At 46.9% G+C, this 16,849-nt stretch overlaps 1 protein-coding gene across 1 annotated transcript; it reads left to right on the top strand.

Moving 5' to 3' along the window:
• Positions 1 to 12,979: 12,979 nt before the first annotated feature.
• Positions 12,980 to 16,419, top strand: LOC105547807. The gene is made up of 2 exons (XM_011991523.1): positions 12,980 to 13,231; positions 16,239 to 16,419. Exons 1-2 carry the CDS (start codon positions 13,059 to 13,061, stop codon positions 16,417 to 16,419), a joined length of 354 nt encoding a protein of 117 aa, XP_011846913.1. The 5' UTR covers positions 12,980 to 13,058.
• Positions 16,420 to 16,849: the final 430 nt, after the last annotated feature.

Genomic DNA, 16,849 nt, shown 5'->3' on the forward strand with positions numbered 1-16,849 from the left:
TTGGTGACCACAGGAGCCAGCCATCTACCCTATTGCAGTCCCATTTCCTTCCGGCTCAGGCCTCCGGTTCAACCACACCATGTGACAGATCCTACAAGAATGCTGGAGTCATACAGTAACGTTTCCCAAACTAGGGAATCCAACGCATCCTGAAAATATATCCATGCACTCCAGTTTGAGGAACACTGCACTGAAAGATAATGCAGTCTCTTCTAGTTGACATGATTATAAACCAAACACAAATGTGTGCCTTGAAACTTCATGTCAGTACTCTTGCATACTTCACAAATGTTGTTAATATAGACTGGGTGAGGCACATAAGACACCTGGAACTCCATCTGAAGAGGCCATGTAATTACAAATGGGTATTATTATTTGTCTTCATTCTGTCTTGCCAGCTAAGAGAAACAGCCAGCCCACATTTGCTCAGCAGCCTGGAACTTTCTCCTCCAAAGAAAACCCAGTTCTCTCTATAGAGATCAAATAAGGCCAGATATTCAGGAGAAAAGTAACTGGTTTCTACTCCTCAGAGATTGGATTTTGGTTTTAGGTTCTGCTTTTCAAATTAACTTGTCTGCTATGCCTATCTGGCCTAATGCTTAAAAGAAAAAAGAATGAATAACCTTTATACTAGTACCCAACAGGCCAAGGGCTCTGAGAAAATGAGAGGATCTGGAGAAGGGTAGACACATGCATGCACGCACACACACAACCCACATGCATACACATGTGTGCACACATATGTTCTAAGAGTGCCCATACGGGTGCATGCGTGTGCACATACTCTCACACACACATCATCCAGCTGTTCTGAAGTCTCTGGTTAGAGAGCAGGGTACTGGCCTGTGTTTGCATTGTGCCTTTCATCTGGGGTACACAAAGTTCCTGGCAAGGAAGGCTGGCTTTGTCACTCCTCACCACCCTACTGGGAGGCAGCTGCCCCAATCAAGTGCTGGGGGATATCCCGCTAGAGCCTTGTGTGTCTCCTCTAAGCTCTCCTTTACCCCCAGCCCAAACCTCCTCCTGAACACCAGCTTCCTGTTCCTGGGCATTTTGTCCTTAATCCCCCTCCACTGTCCTGCCCACTGTCTGTGAGGTGGGTGGGCAGGGGTAGGGAATGTACAAAAAAAATCCAAAATACTAAGTAAGCTGGGGCATCTTTATCTTTCCTGTGGCTCTTCTGGTTTGGTGTGTCTGTACTTCCAGGGAACTTGTCCCCAGGTGGGCCTGAGTAGGAGACAAATCTTCAGCTGCTGGTGGGGAGGGTTAGAATATTTGGAGTTTTCAGTGCACTTATTCCTCGGGGACTTTTAAAAAAAAAAAAAAAAAAAAAGCAGTCTAGCAAGGATCTATAGTCCAGAATTCTGCTCTGGTAGAAGACCTAGTAAAATACTGCATTGGTCTCAGTTTTGTATTTTGCTTTTTTTGCTGAGGGACTCAGATATTAACTCCATTGATAGAGTTTGGATGCAGTGCAAATGCTTCTCCTTCTGCAGTTATTGTTTGTGTTTAGCTGGTCTTTGTCTAAAAATGATCATTGCTGCAGGTGTGGGAGGAAGGGGCGCCATTTTGCAGTGCTCAGTACATATGGAAGGTTTCTGAAATTGCTGCCCTGAGAAGTCAGGCAGGTTGGGAGGAAGTGAGATCTCTACTTTCCTGAGACTGTTTTCTGGAGTTTGGGGTTTTGGAGAAGGCATCATGGCTGAAGGATAGTGGGATCTCCCCTAGAGGGCCTCAAGGCAACTGCTGAAGTCTTTTTTCTCAGTCATTTCAAATCAGATCTTCCTTTTCTTTCTTTTTTCTTTTTTTGAGACAGGGTCTCGCTATGTCGCCCAAGCTGAAGTTCAGTGGTGCAATCTCAGCTCACTGCAACCTCCGCCTCTCAGGTTCAAGTGATGCTTGTATCTCAGCCTGCTGGGAGTAGCTGGGATTACAGACACCAACCACCATGCCTGGCTAATTTGTGTATTTTTTGTAGAGACAGGGTTTTGCCATGTTGGCCAAGCTGGTGTCAAATTCCTGGCCTCACATGATGCACCAACCTTGGCCTCCCAAAGTGCTGGGATTACAGGCGTGAGCCACCGCGCCCGGCCAGATCTTCCTTTTCAAACCTCTTTCATTCTCTGTCTCCCTCCACCTCTTGGTGCTGATTTGTTTGTCCTGAGGCTTTGTTGGCTTTACAAAGCATCACCTGGCACTGAACACATTGTCTAGGAACAGGTTTCACCCCCAGGGCCCTGTCCTAAACACTAGCCCTGCTAATTTTGGCTCCACACTGTGAAGCCACCGGTTCTGTGAACCTCTTTCTATTCCTTAAATATGCCAATTCTCTCTCTTTTTCTTTCTCACTTTCCCTGGAGAGTAGAGTCTCTCCTGGATGTGCAGACACTAGAAAGAAGTCACCTGTCCTCCCGGTTTGCTCTTGTTTCCCAGCTTTGCCTGCCAGGCCCACCTCTGAGCCTCACCCACAGGGCCTCTTCCTCTACCAGCTCCAGGGTCAGAGCCCTTACTGCCTTCTTTCTCTTTGCCCAGAGGCGGTGGGGGCGGGCAAGGAGAAGGCCCTTTGAAATCTGGGAGGATAATATTCCCACTCCCTACTCCCCAGGTGCTTGGGGCATTATGTCTGAAAAGGACTGTTTGGGAGATTTTGAACCTCATTTTGGAATCTCTCAGCCATGCACTGTGCCAAAGGGAGAGAAGATTGCTTGGATTCAGGTGGCACTTGAATTATTTTATTTTATTTTACTTTAACATCTACTATTTATTTATATAAGACACAGGCTTCCCACTGATGTTTTTATCCCATCTAGAGCATGTTTTTATAGCTGAGCCCCTGGCCTTGTACCTTCTTCCTTTCCAGCCTCTCAGATAAAATGGGTTAATGGGAGGGCGGAGCAGGCCCAGCGGCTTTCCCCTGGCATAGAATCGTTGTTGTGCCTCTCCTACATTAAAAAAAAGAAAAAACAAACTAGCTTTAAATGAACAGAAAAGTTGCAAAGATAGTACAGGAAATTCCCATAAACTCCTCACTCAGTTTCCCTGTTGTTAACCTGTTATATTCCCATGGAAGTTCAACCCTCTGCCACCATGAATCACAGAGATTTGCAATTGCTTTGATTTTGTTTTTAATATTAAGTTTAGACCCCTCCAAAAACGCAGGCCACACTCTCAGACTCTTACGTATCTTTTCCATAATGAGCAGCCCCAATAACAACCCTGCAAAGGAAACCATCCTGTCACCTGAAGACAGGAGTCTGCTTGTGCACAGTTTTCTTATCTCCGTTTTTTCTTTTTGTTTTTTTTGTTTTTTGGTTTTTTTTTTGTTTTTTTTGTTTTTTGTTTTTGTTTTTGTTTTTTTGAGGTGGAGTCTCACTCTGTTGTGCAGGCTGGAGTGCAGTGGCGTGACCTCAGCTCACTGCAGCCTCCACCTCCCTGGTTCAAGCAGTTCCCCTACCTCAGCCTCCTGAGTAGCTGGGATTACAGGCGCACACCACCACACTTGGTTAATTGTTTTGTGTTTTTAGCAGAGACAGGGTTTCACCATGTTGGCTAGGGTGGTCTCGAACTCCTGACCTCAGGCAATTCGCCCGCCTCGACCTCCCAAAGTGCTGGCATTACAGGCGTGAACCACTGCGCCCAGCCTCTTATCTCCAGTCCTTACTTCCATGTAGCCCTTGGCCTAAATGCGAAATCAACTAACTTTGGCTGCCTAACAAACTGCCCCCAAATTTAGTTGTTCAACGCAACAACAATTTATTTAATTCATGTTTACAAACTCAGGAATGTTGACTGGGCTCAGCTGGGCCTCCTTCTGGGCTGGGCTGGGTTCCCTCATGTGTCTGTGGTCAGCTAGCAGGTTGGCTGGGGACGGGTTGATCTGGCGGTACTCAGCTGGGATGACTCTTCTCTGCTCCATGAGGTCTCTCATCCGTCAACAGCCTAGCCTGGCCTTATTCACATGGCACAGCACAGATCTAAGAGTATAAGTAGATACTGTGCGATTTCTTGAGTTCTAGCTAAGAACCTCTACAACCTTGTAACCTCTGCATTCTATTCATCAAAAGGCCAGCCCACATTCAAGGAGTAGAGAAACTGATTCCACCTGTTGATAGAACTGCAAAGTGTTGTGGCCTCAGTGTATATCTACTGAGCCCATCTACAGCTTCCCCGCTCGCGTACCTGCGTCTCCCTGCCTGAGTGCACGCTCTGCCCCTGAGAACATGTCCATCTCCTGCATAAAGCAGACTAGAAGATCAGAGTGGATGCCCTCCAGTCAGCCCTCAACCAATGAGGAGGGGAGCTAATGGACAAATCCCCCAGGTTCCTTTCCCTTGGCCAGATAATTTCAAGGTGTGTTCTACACAAATTCTCCAAGGCGCTATGGGAGATGGAAACCAAGTTTCCCATGGCGGTCACCTGCTCGTGAGGTACCCTTTCTCGGCATTCCCCTTTTTTGTCTCATGTCCCCTCTACCTTACCACACTCTGGGGATCAGCTCCCTCAAGTGATCTTGCCCTACTTGAAACCAAATCCTTTTAGGCCTGGTTTTGGGGAAATCTATGCTAAGACAGAGAGCTAAGAGTTAGATCACCCCTGATCTCATAGGCCAAGCTGATGAGTTTGAATTTATCTTGTAGGTGATTGAGCTTCAGTGGGGTTTGAGCAGGAGAAATTAGTGTTTTACAAACCATATTAGTGGCAAAGTAGAAACTAATAATACCCAGTTCCACTGACTTCAGGCCAGTGCTGTGACATCAACTGCATGCTATTGCTATTTCAGGCTTTGGATGTGAGAATATGCAGATCTTCTTTTAAAGTTCATTTATTTTTGAATAAGTAATACATGCACATGGTGCAAAATTAGAAAAGTGCAAATGGTCTTTTGTTAGAATTCATTTTTCAACACCAAAGGATCATTTAAATAGCCATTGTGTTCACCCTTTATTTGGATTTCACTAGTTTTTTCCCCGTGTCATTTTCTGTTCCAGAATCCCACCCAGGATACCACACTGCACAGAGTCATCCTTGGCCTCCTCTGGCCTGTTTCTGACTTTCCTTGTTCTGATGACCTTGGCAGTTCTGAAGAATACTTACTGGTCAGGTGTTTTGTAGATTGTCCATTGGTTTGCATTTGCCTGCTGTTTCTCCCATGGCTAGACTAAGGTTATGAACTCTGGGGACGAAGACCATGGAGGTGCAGTACCTTTCTCATCACAGTGTACCAAGGTCACATGCTGCCCACGTGACTTATTCCTGATGTCCATTCACCTGGATCACCTAGCTGAAGAGTGTTTGCCAGGGTTCTCTACAGCCAAGTTCTTTCCCCATTTTCCATCCTGTACTCTCTGAAGCAAGCCACACTCAAGGGATGTGGGGGAAGGAGGTAAGCTCCACCTCCTAGTTGAGGGAGTATGACACATACTACTTGGAATCTTCTGTAGGGGAGATCCCAGACATGTTTTTTAAGTAACTCAGACATTCCCTCCAGCACTTACTAAAAGGTCAGTGGTACTGGATGTGTGGATTTTGCCAGGCTGGTGCCACAGACCTCAAGTAGAGCATCTCATGGGGCCATACCCTGGGGGTTTTCAGTTCCTTGGTATGAGGGAAACCGGTTTGGATATGCAGAGTACAGGACGTATGTGTATAAACATGTAACCACTGTGTAAAATCACAAAGTCATTCAAAAATGTTTAGCAAGGGTACACAAATGCACAGCGCTCTGCTGGGTGCTAAAGGTGTGGAGTGGCAAATAAGACTCAATCTAGATCCCAGGAGTGGCGGGCTGGAATGCCATGCAGTTCACCAGATATCTCTGCACACCCACTGGCAGCCCAATTTTGAAGCAGCAGTTACAAGTGTGATGAGCAATAAGATGGAAAGAAAGTCCCAGGTGCTGTCGGAGAGTTCAGGTAAGGGGAGTTAGTGAAGGCCTCTCTGTGGACATGAAGAATGGGCAGGAGTGAGCCAGGTGTTGGCAGGGGAGGGGCAGGGAGGGCTTCCAAGGAGAAATCTCACCAGGCGAGAACAATATGTGTTAAAAACAAACTAGTGTCAAGAGGGACATCTGGAGGAACTGAGAGATGCTTATATGGAAAGAAAACTGCTTCCTGAAAAAAAATCACATGATTATTTAGTCATATGGAATAGTTCTACTTTCTTAAAATAAGCCTGTTCTATACAATTTAAGACATAAAACGCACTAGTGTTTGATAATAGATTTATGCTTTAATATTCTGCTAAATTTATGTATAAACATGCATAAAGGTCTAGTGTTTCAGAAATTAAGTGCTAAAACTGAAAATGTGTACTACAGAGAAGCGTAGAAATGACTGGAAGGGTATTTTAGTGCAAGCTGATGTGGCCCCAGTTCTCCATCTCAGGACAGAGGCTCTCATTTCCCCAGATGCTGGAGTGGTGCCTGCTGAGGGCTCACAGCCCTCAGCGTTGCCTTCTTCTGAGGGGAGGTGCCCACCCACAGTATACCCCTCCTGATGACTGGCCAATGCAGAGGTATTAAGGCCTGGCTCCCTGGCCTCAATCTCAGACAACTCTGAGAAGCCATCCCAGCATCAGGGCTCCCAGCTGGGTGAGCTAAGGCCTCTGTGACAACTGCACCACAGTTCAACTTCCCCTCTGCCCAGTGCTGCTCCTCTCACGGCCTGTCAGATCCGGTTGGTCCCCAACATCATGGTTCGGCTTACGATTTTTAGACTTCTTGACAGTGCAAAAACTATCTACATTCAGTAGAACCCGTAATTCCAGTATCCATACAACTTTGCTGTTTCTCACTTTCAGTACAGTATTTAGTAAACTATATGAGATACTCAACACTTTATTATAAGATAGACTTTGTACTAGATGATTTTGCCCAACTCTAGGCTAATGTGAGTGTTCTGAGCACAGTTAAGGGAGGCAAGACTAAGCTATGATATTCAGTAGGTTAGGTGCATTTTCAACTTTAGATATTTTCAACTCACGATAGGTTTATAGGGACATAACCCCATAAGTCTAGATGATCTGTATTGTTTTCAAAAGCATTCCCCAATAAACTGCCTACATGAAAATCTCTGCCTCAGAATGCATTTCCTGGGGAATTTGACCCCAGAAAATACAGTGTATGGCAGATATACACTGTATTAGTCCTAGTGATACAGAAAGGAAGAGCATGGTTCCTTTAAATGATAGGGAAGCGGGGAAGGGAAGTGCTGGGTAGAGGAGGGCGTGGTCCCTGGCTACGGCTCCACCCCCACGGACCTAAGGGAGGACAGGCATTTTTTTTTTCCTGACCAAATGTTGTGTTTCCCAAGATCACCCTGGCCTGCCACGCCCCCATCCTATGCCTGTAAAAACCCTGAGACCCTAGTAGGCAGACACACACACAGCTGGACGCTAAGAGGAGCAGATCGGCGGAGGAAGACACAAGCGGCTCGACCTCAAGAGAACGTCGAGGAAGTACGCTGGCAAAAGAGCACATGACAGATACCGGCACGCCCGCAGGTCATTGACGAGCACTGGAAGAAGGCAGAGTTTGTCTGGGGCAGTTGGAGGAGAGCCCGGGCAGCTGAGTAGCCTGACTCCATCCCTTTTTGGCTTCCCCCGTCTGCTGAGAGCTATCTCCACTCAATAAAAGCTTGCACTCATTCGCCAAGCCCACGTGTGATCCAATTCTTCTGGTAAACCAAGGCAAGAACCGGGGATACAGAAAGCTGTCTGTCCTTGCAACAGGGTAGAGGGTCTAATTGAACTGGTTAACACAAGCCGCTTATAGACAGCAAAACTAAAAGAGCACCCTGTAACACACGCCCACTGGGGATTAGGAGCTGTAAACATCAACCCCTCAACACTGCCAAGGGGTCGGAGCCCCACGACCTGCCCTTCTGTGTGCTCCCCTAGAGGTTTGAGCAGCGGGGTACTAAGGAAGCGAGCCACTCTCCCTGTCACACGTCCTGCGAGGGGGACAAAGGAATTTCCCATTTCACTACGGCTGCTGTAAAAAAATTATCACAAACTTGATGGCTTAAAACAATAGAAATTTATTCTCTCCCAATTCTGGAGGCCAAAAGCCTCACATCAAAGTGTCAGTGGGGATACACTCCCTCTGGTGGGTGGAGGGGAGAATCCTTCCTTGCTTCTCCCAGCTTCTGGCGGCTCCAGGCGTTCCTTGGTCTGTGGCAGCATCACTTCAATCCTGCCTTGGTCTTTGCATGGCTTTCTCCCTGGTGTCTGTTTCTTGCCCCATCTCTTCTCTTATAAGGACTTGCCATTGGATTTAGGACCCACTCGAATCTAGGATGTTCTCATGTTGAAATTCTTTTTTTTTTTTTTTTTTTTTTTGAGACGGAGTCTCGCTCTGTCGCCCAGGCTGGAGTGCAGTGGCCGGATCTCAGCTCACTGCAAGCTCCGCCTCCCGGGTTTACGCCATTCTCCTGCCTCAGCCTCCTGAGTAGCTGGGACTACAGGCGCCCACCACCTCGCCAGGCTAGTTTTTTGTATTTTTTAGTAGAGACGGGGGTTTCGCCGGGTTAGCCAGGATAGTCTTGATCTCCTGACCTCGTGATCCGCCCGTCTCAGCCTCCCAAAGTGCTGGGATTACAGGCTTGAGCCACAGCTCCCGGCCGTGTTGAAATTCTTAACTTCATTACATCTGCAAAGACCTTTTTTCCAAATAAGATTATAATTACAGATTCTAAAGTGGATGTGTCTTTTGGGGGGGGCCACTAGTCAACCTGCTACGTACACCAATATATTAAAGTGATTATATCCCAGGGTGGGAATGGGATTTACAGGTAACTTTAATTTTCTTCTTTGTACTATTTTGTTTATTCCAAATTTTGTACAGAAGGCATATATAACTTCTATAATGGTAGTTTTTTGGAGTTGATGGTTTGGCCTAAAGTGCACAGTCTGGATTAAAAGGTACCTGCCTAGTGAGTGGAGGGCAAGAGGTAACGGCCACAGATAGGCTGAAGGATTCTCCCATTAAAAAATGACTGGATCCCAAATTCTTGAATAAAGTCCAATTTTTAGTACATTGTCGGGCTTACAAAAAGTATGGTGAATCCTTAAGTTCTCTCCCAGGTTTTTCTGACCCAAATTCAAAAGTTGAAACTAAACCTGGGTAAAGCAGTAAATAACCAAGAGTGAAACTTGACCTGAGAGTAAGTGCCTATCTAGGAGCTAGTCCAGAAGAAAAAGGCTTGGGCTAGAGGTAAGGTAAGGCTGCCACATTAAGTCCAGGGACCTCTTAAGGGGCTTGTGTGGTTCCAGATTAATGCATCCTCTGGATCTAGACAGAAGCAAATGCAAACTCCCTATGCAGGAAAGTATCCCCACTTTAGGGCCATAGTTCCACAGATTAAGACTATGACAATGTAAGCTTACAATGAAAGAAAGCCAAACGCACAAGGAAACAAAGCCACCATGTACAAGAGTCAGTGGAAGGAACAGACAACAGATTAAAAATTATTAGATAAATAAAAGTTCTGCAAGGATTTCTACAAATCAAAAAGAAAAAGACAACCCAAGAGAAAAGATGAAAGGAGTCACGAAACAGGCATTTCACAAAAGAAAAAACACCAATGTTTGATAAACATGTAGAAAGATGCTCAGCCTTATTAGTAAAGGAAGTACAGGCTGTTGATGAATACAAAATCAATATACAAAAATTAATTGTAGTCACCATGTGTGAGCAGAAATTTAGTGGTTTGTTTTTTTTTAAAGATACTACTGCAAAGCAACAAAAGTAGTGTATTTCATAGAATCTAAGACGCCATCAGTGATACGATGAACCATGACTTTATACACTCTAAGAAAGGAAAAAGACTGCCAATTATAATTTCTAGATGCCATCAACTATAAGACACAACCCAGATTGTGGGCAAAAGTATGAGAGCTACATGGAGAAAAGTATAACTTTATTCAAAGGTACTAAAGAAGTCCTAAAAGTCAAGAAGTAATCTGAGTTCATAGACAGGAAAACTCCCTATCGCAACAACATCAGCTTTCCCTAAAATAATTAATTAAAGCAATTAAGCCAATGCAATTCGCCTCACAATCCCAATAGGATTTTTTGAGACATATGACAAGATAATTCCAAATTTAGGTGGACTGTAAAGTATTAAGAATAGCTAATAGGCCAGGCACAGTGGCTCATGCCTGTAATCCCGACACTTTGAAAGGCCAAGGTGGGAGGATTGCTTGAACCCAGGAGTTTGAGACCAGCGTTGGCAACATAATGAGACCCTGTCTCTCTCAAAAACAAACAAACAAACAAAAAACTTTATTTAAATTGGCCGGGCATAGTGGCATGCACTTGTGGTCTCAGCTACTCGGGAGGCTGAGGTGGGAGAACCTGGGAGGCTGAGGTGGGACAACCGCTGGAACCTAGGAGGTTGAGGCTGCATTGAGCTGTGTTCACCACTGCACTCCAGCCTGGGCAACAGAGTGAGACCCTGTCTCAAAAAACAAACAAACAAACAAACAAAAACTAATAACCTCTGAAGAAGAAGAATAAGGAAGAGGGAATTTCAGATATTATTGACTTATTATGAAGTGGTGATCAAGACAAAATGTACTGATGCCAGAATGGAAAAACTGGTCATTGGAACAGAATAGAGAGCCCAGAAATAGACCTGCCAAATATGGAATCTTGATATAAGACAGAAGTGAAGCTGCAGATTCTGGAAAAAGAACAGACTAGTAAATAAGTAACAATAATTGGTGGTTAATAAGGCAAAAAATTGGATCGCTACTTCACCCCTACCCAAATATCAACTCTTAGTGGATTAATGATTTCAGTGTGAAAGACAAAACTTTAAAACTTTTAGAGAGAATACTGAAGAATATCTTTATGGCTTCAGAATATAAAAAATTCATTAAATAAGACACAGATAGCATTAATCATAAAAGATTAATAAATTATACTACATTAAAATTAATATACCACAAAGAAATAGGAAAGACAAACCCCAAACTGGGAGATACACAATAGGATCAATATAGGATTTGTTTCCAGAATATATAAAAGATTTCTACAAATCAGAAAGAAATAGACAGACAACCCAAGAGAAAAGATGAACAAGAGACATAAGCAGGCATTTCACAAAAGAAGAAACACAAATGTGTGATAAATATGTGGAAAGATGCTTGGCCTAATCATTAGCAAAGGAAGTACAGGCAGGCTGGGCCATTTTAAGGCCCTCACAGGCCCTACGTAATGCTTATTTCTGGAGGCCTAATCTTGTAATATTTCACATACCATCATGCATACACATCCCACATGAAATTTGTTCATTCAGTATATATTTTTGAGTGCCTGCTGGTGCCAGGAAATGTTATATGTGCTTGGGATGTATTGCTGAATGAAGGAGACAGGGTCTCTATGAGCTTACATGTGAGTGGGACATAGACAATGAAGAGAAGGAGGTGAACTATGTAGTGGTGCGGTGGGAAGTGACGAGTGCTGCGGGCTACAAAAGACAAAGCAGAGTAGGGTAAGGAGAAGTGGGTGGCAGGGACAGAGGCTCTTGGCGTGTGGGACTTACCCCACGGGTGCTCACAGCATTTCCCTTATGCATCAGTTCCCTTGGACCCTTCCTTCAGGCAGTTTCTTCTTGGGGTATCAGCTAAGAACAGTTTAGAGGGCTAATGCCTCTCAGAGGTCTTTATGGGTAGGTGGGTGGAAGTGGAGAGAAATCCTTGAGGACACCTCCACCAGCCCCATCCTATTCAGATACCAATGGCAGGTCAGGGGTAGGAAGGACATTGCATCAGCTTCCCGCCATCTTCTCCAGCACCTCCCTCTCCTGTGGCCCATCCCAGAGAAGAGGCCCACCTCTCCAAGACTCACTAGATGGGACCTTTCCCAGACAAAAGTCCTTGGACACCAGGCTGGGTGGCAGGAGGGGAGCCAAGTAGCTCAGACTGGACAGCCGATCATCCCTGTAGACACAGGCTCACCGTGCTGCAGGAAGCAGGCATTTTCTGCAATGTGATCCTTTGATGCACCCCTTTGCACTAGAAAGAATCTATGGCAGCCTTCTGAATTCTGCAGGCACCACTTACATGTACAGATTTGGTGGTGTCTATTCCTTGGGAGTTATAACAGTCCAACAAACAAGGGCTCCTGTGTGTGAAGGCCCAAAGATAGGGTGGCCCCAGCAGCAGAAAGAGCCCAGGAAGGCACTGCAGGCCAGTAATGGACACAGCCTTTTGGAAGTCACTCACAATGGGACCGGTGTGATGGCGGCCCTTTCTTTACCAATGTCCCCACCTGAGAGGCTGGACATGGACCCCCAGCCACCAGCACTGGCATCCTAACTCTGGGGACCTCGACTCCACTCTGTGGGGCTCCCCTCTGTGGCTCCCCTTGTTTTCACTTCGGCTAAGCTGCCCAAGCACAGGCTGCAGCCCAGTGGGATTAGTGCTCAGCCCTCCTTAATCACTTTATTGCCCCCCCAACCTGCTCATCAGAAGCTCCTCCTGCCCTGGACAGAGGATCAGTTCATTTCTTCCAGATCTGCAGGGACAAAGGCACTGCTATGAGGTCCCCAGAGGGAGATGGCCAAGTGGCTTCTCTTTCATAATGGAATTTGACATCTCCTTGTAATTAGCGACCACACAGGATGGGAAAATAAGAGCAGGGTAGTCCTTCTAGCGTGAAAACCCATCCGCCTTTACCAAGAGAACTGCCAAGAGGCCCTGCATTCCAGTCCCAGCTGTTTAAAACTCCTGGCCTCCTTCAGTGGTTATCACAGCCTCTTTTTCCTTTGCCTGCCTCCTGGATCAAATTCAAGGTCCTGTCCCTGAGACAAGGTTCATGTCTCGGGATCATTCAGTCCCCAAGAACAACCTCCCAAGGCTTGTTGTTCCTGAGGCTCCTGTGGTAGAGAAAGACATTTAATAAAGGCGTTAACGGGGTGGAAATCAAACAAACTAAAACCAAGTGGAAAGTCAGAATCCGTCTTTAAAGAAATGTGCTCTTCCCAGGAGACTCTCCCAGGGAGCTGGTGGAAAAGACTGGGCCTGAGGACCCTGCGGCGAGGAGTCAATGGAGGATGCTGAAGGTTGAGAGGAGCACAGCGCGCAGCTCCAGTCATCAGCAAAAGCGGCTTCCATCCTGTTGGGGAGGGAGCAGCCAGACCATTCCAGCACATCGCTCCTTTGAATGCTGGGTGCCCACGCCCAGATGGCCTTTCCCTAAAGGAATGCAGGCCTGTCACCATGCACGGTATCTGTTTGCCTCCATGCCAACAGGGCAGCTCTGCCAGAGGACACTGGAGTGTCTTTTTCTATTTCAAAACTCCCTGCAAACCACTTTCCTCACTAAGATGTGTACCCCTGCTAGGAGCATCAGGTTTCCAGAAGTACCTTATTCCTGGGGCCAAGTCAGTGTTTCAAGGAAAATTGTTTTTTTCCAGCTACACCTCTGGGACAGCCCCTGGAGCTGGGGTCTATTGGTTCCTTTCTTTCTTCCAGGCATTTTGAGGTCTTGCCTGAGAGCTTAGAGATCTGCTCAAGCCTCTAATCTCGGCTGCTTCTTTGTTCTTCAGGCAGTGACCTTTACTGACATCATTTCAACCCCCATCTATTTGAATCTCCCATTCTTTTTTCCTCTTTCTGGGTTAGAGTGAAGGATTTTACTCTCAGGGGCCTAATCCTGTTGCTCTTGTGTGTGACTAATTCCCTCCCTTCCCCCTCGGCTCCCGCAAAGAGGAAGGGGCCTGTTCGCCCCACTAGAGGGTCTGCGGCCCTTGTCGGCAATCAAAGCACAAACATATTCCTCCGGGTGATTTCCTGCCCTGAGAGCCCAGCCCGGAACACAAGCCTCCTCTGTTCCCTCACAGCCCACCAGTCCCTGGGACTGGGACTTAGGCAAGAGGATTTATGATATAGAAAGTAATAAGTCACCCTTCCAACCTGGCAACGTCTGGTGTGAAAGCAAGTTGTACTGTTGTTCAGACAATGGCTCCCAGGAGGAGAAATAGCATCCCTCAGAGCCCCACAGTCCTCTAGTGGCTGCCTGCAGCTTAGAGTGTGCAGAGGTGACCCAGCGCAGGACGGAGGCCTTACTATCCCCAGGGCACCCCATGGACTGCGGCGGGTCAGCTGTGGCTGCCTGATTTCTGAAGTTAAAAAGCACATAATTATGGTATTGTTTGACTGCCAAGAATTCTGGGTTAATCTCAGTTTTATTTTGACTGCTACCTAAAATAGTAGCCTGTCCCCAAGGACGCAGTAAAGGCCAAGAAGCCAAAAACAGAAAGGCAGTCCTGAGCTCTAGGAGGCCCTCACTCGGGAGCTCTGAAGAGGCTTATGAGTGCATGGGATCTGGTACCAGGAGCCAGGTCACCCCGAGGCCCTCCCTTCCATAGGCCTGTCCTTAGCCACCGGCCATGGCTGCCCCTCCCCCATGGGACCTGGCTGAGGCTGTGGAGAGCTGCAGGATGGCCAGTCCCCACACACCCATTGTCCCCGGATGCACTCAGGACAGTCCCTGAGACAGTGTGGACGTCTGTTTCTGTGATTTGGGGAGACAATAAAAATAATAGTTGTCATTACTGAGTGTTTGTGATGCACCAGCCACTGACCTAAGTGCTCCTGCATATGGTAACTCCTTTAGTCCTCACAGGCAGTAGGCACTCTGGCGATCTTCTAACCCAGCCAGAGCCACATGGCTAGTAGGTGGTGGAAACAGAATTTGGACCTGAGGAATCCTTGCTCCAGAGGCCACCTCCCCTACTTTGTCGCATGGCATCTCAGGAGGTGAGCAGCGGCAGAACTTAGAGGCTCAGAAAGAATAGCTCCCATTGGAATCGGTGAGAGGCATCAGTTCCTAAGTGGAGGCCATGAGAACAGGCCCGGTGAGGGGTCGTTCTCCTTCTTGGAGCACAGATAGAAGTGTGCCTCAAGCATTCTTCATCATACTTAGGTCAGCAAACATTTACCAAGGTTTCTAGTCTGTTTTAGAGGTCTCCTGGCCACTGGGCCCTGGATCTCCAAGAAAAGTTCAGTGGTATTTCCAGGAGAATAACAATACAAAGTCAAGTGTGCTCTTAGAGAGGAATGCTTCCTGCATGCAGTCAGGGAGGGCTTCCCAGGGGAGGGGACATTGGAGTTAGATCCTAACAGATGCCAGGATTCTTCTGGGTTGATAAAGTGGAGGTGAACTCTCTGGGCAGAGGGGACAACCTGGGCAAACCACTGCTGTATTCCACCAGGCTCAAGATATTGTTCTTGAGGATTTTGTTCCCAACGATTCAGAGCCATTGGGCCCTGGGCTCCAGTCTGCAGGGCATGGCAGGAACTGAGTAACTGTCCCCTCCCAGCTACTACTAATCCCCGCCATGCTGACTTCAGACGAACCTTTCCTACCCTTCCTTCCTGCCCCACCTAGATGCCACCCTTCCAGTCTGAGGCATCCCTGAACTTCTAAAGTGCCCAGAGCTGCCAATCTAGTCACTGCCAGTGGCCGCTATTCCAGCGGTGCTCCCAGAGTCAGTCTCGCCTCGGCCAGAAGCACCTGCGGAGCTGGCTCAGGCTTGCCCTGCTGCCCAACACCCTGATGCACTCCAACCCTGCTCCACTCCAGCCACCCTCGCAGGCTAACAGCAGGGCAGGTGGACACCATGAGAACACAGGGAAAAGCACAGGGCCTGGGGGTTCTGGCAGCTTCTTCATTCTTCTCCCCTCCCCACAAGTGAGAAAAAAGATACGAGGAAGGCCAAAGGTCCAGGCCCTCAGGCCCAGGGGGTATAGGGGCAGGTGGGTCTGTGTTCTTCTGGCTCCTCGGAGCATCCTCCTCCTTTCTACCTTTTGTTTGTAGTTGTTCATTTATTTTAACAAAGTGATTCTGAGTTTTTATTTGGAAAAAACAAACACACAAGGAACAAAGGCAGTAGGAGTTTTAAGTCTTGGCCTGTGGAGGAGGCAGTCGCAGCACTGAGCATTGACCCGACTTTGGATCTCCATCAGGCTCTGTGGTCCAGGAAGGCGAGTGGCTGTATACGGCACCACTGTCCAGTGAGACCAGGGTCTGGAGGCAGAAGCCCCTCTACTGAGTGCTCCTGCAGGCCCCTGTATCAGCAAGTGAAGAAGGAGACTCCGAAGTTAGGTCCTGTTGTGCCCAAGAGCACACAGCCAGGAAAGAGTGGCACTCAGAGTCCAGGATCTTTCTTTCTGCAGTATCTTACAATTCCAACTTGCCCTCTTTGTGTCTTAACACTTTTTTCTTAAAGCCTCCAGAGGACGCCTTCATTCAGAGATGCGACATGCAGGGGAAGCTGCAGGTCCACAGAGCTGAGGCCCCAGGCAGCCCAAAGCATCCTAAAACCCTGTGGAACTTCGGGGGAGAAACAGGTGGAAGGAGAAGCCTTCCCAAGGAAGTGCTTCACAAATCCCAGTCTCTTGCTTGACTGAGGATTTTTATAAGAAAGACCCATAGGTTTACTCTACAACATACCAGTGCCCAGGAACATTACATGAGCCCAGAATTCAAGGCAATAGTGCACTATGATTGTACCTGTGAATACAGCCACTGCACTCCAACTTGGGCAACATAATGAGATTCTGTCTCTAAGATAAAAAATTGTAAAATTCAATTTTGAGCAAATCATAAGTGAGCATTCAAATCTTCATGCATCAAGGGAACCAATTCCTCTTCCCAGAGCGATCAGAGATTCTCTCTTCATCAGAATTGCCATAAACATGAACATAATGAAACACTTGCTGATTGTCTATGTACAGGTTCAAAGGACTTCTCCACTGCAGTTCAGCATTTATCACCAGTGCTTAGCTCATTAAACTAATTACATGCCTGCATTTCCACATTGAAAGTTTAAATATAGAG

This window comes from Mandrillus leucophaeus, unplaced genomic scaffold, assembly GCF_000951045.1.
Source record: "Mandrillus leucophaeus isolate KB7577 unplaced genomic scaffold, Mleu.le_1.0 Scaffold397, whole genome shotgun sequence".
Classification (NCBI taxonomy): domain Eukaryota; kingdom Metazoa; phylum Chordata; class Mammalia; order Primates; family Cercopithecidae; genus Mandrillus; species Mandrillus leucophaeus.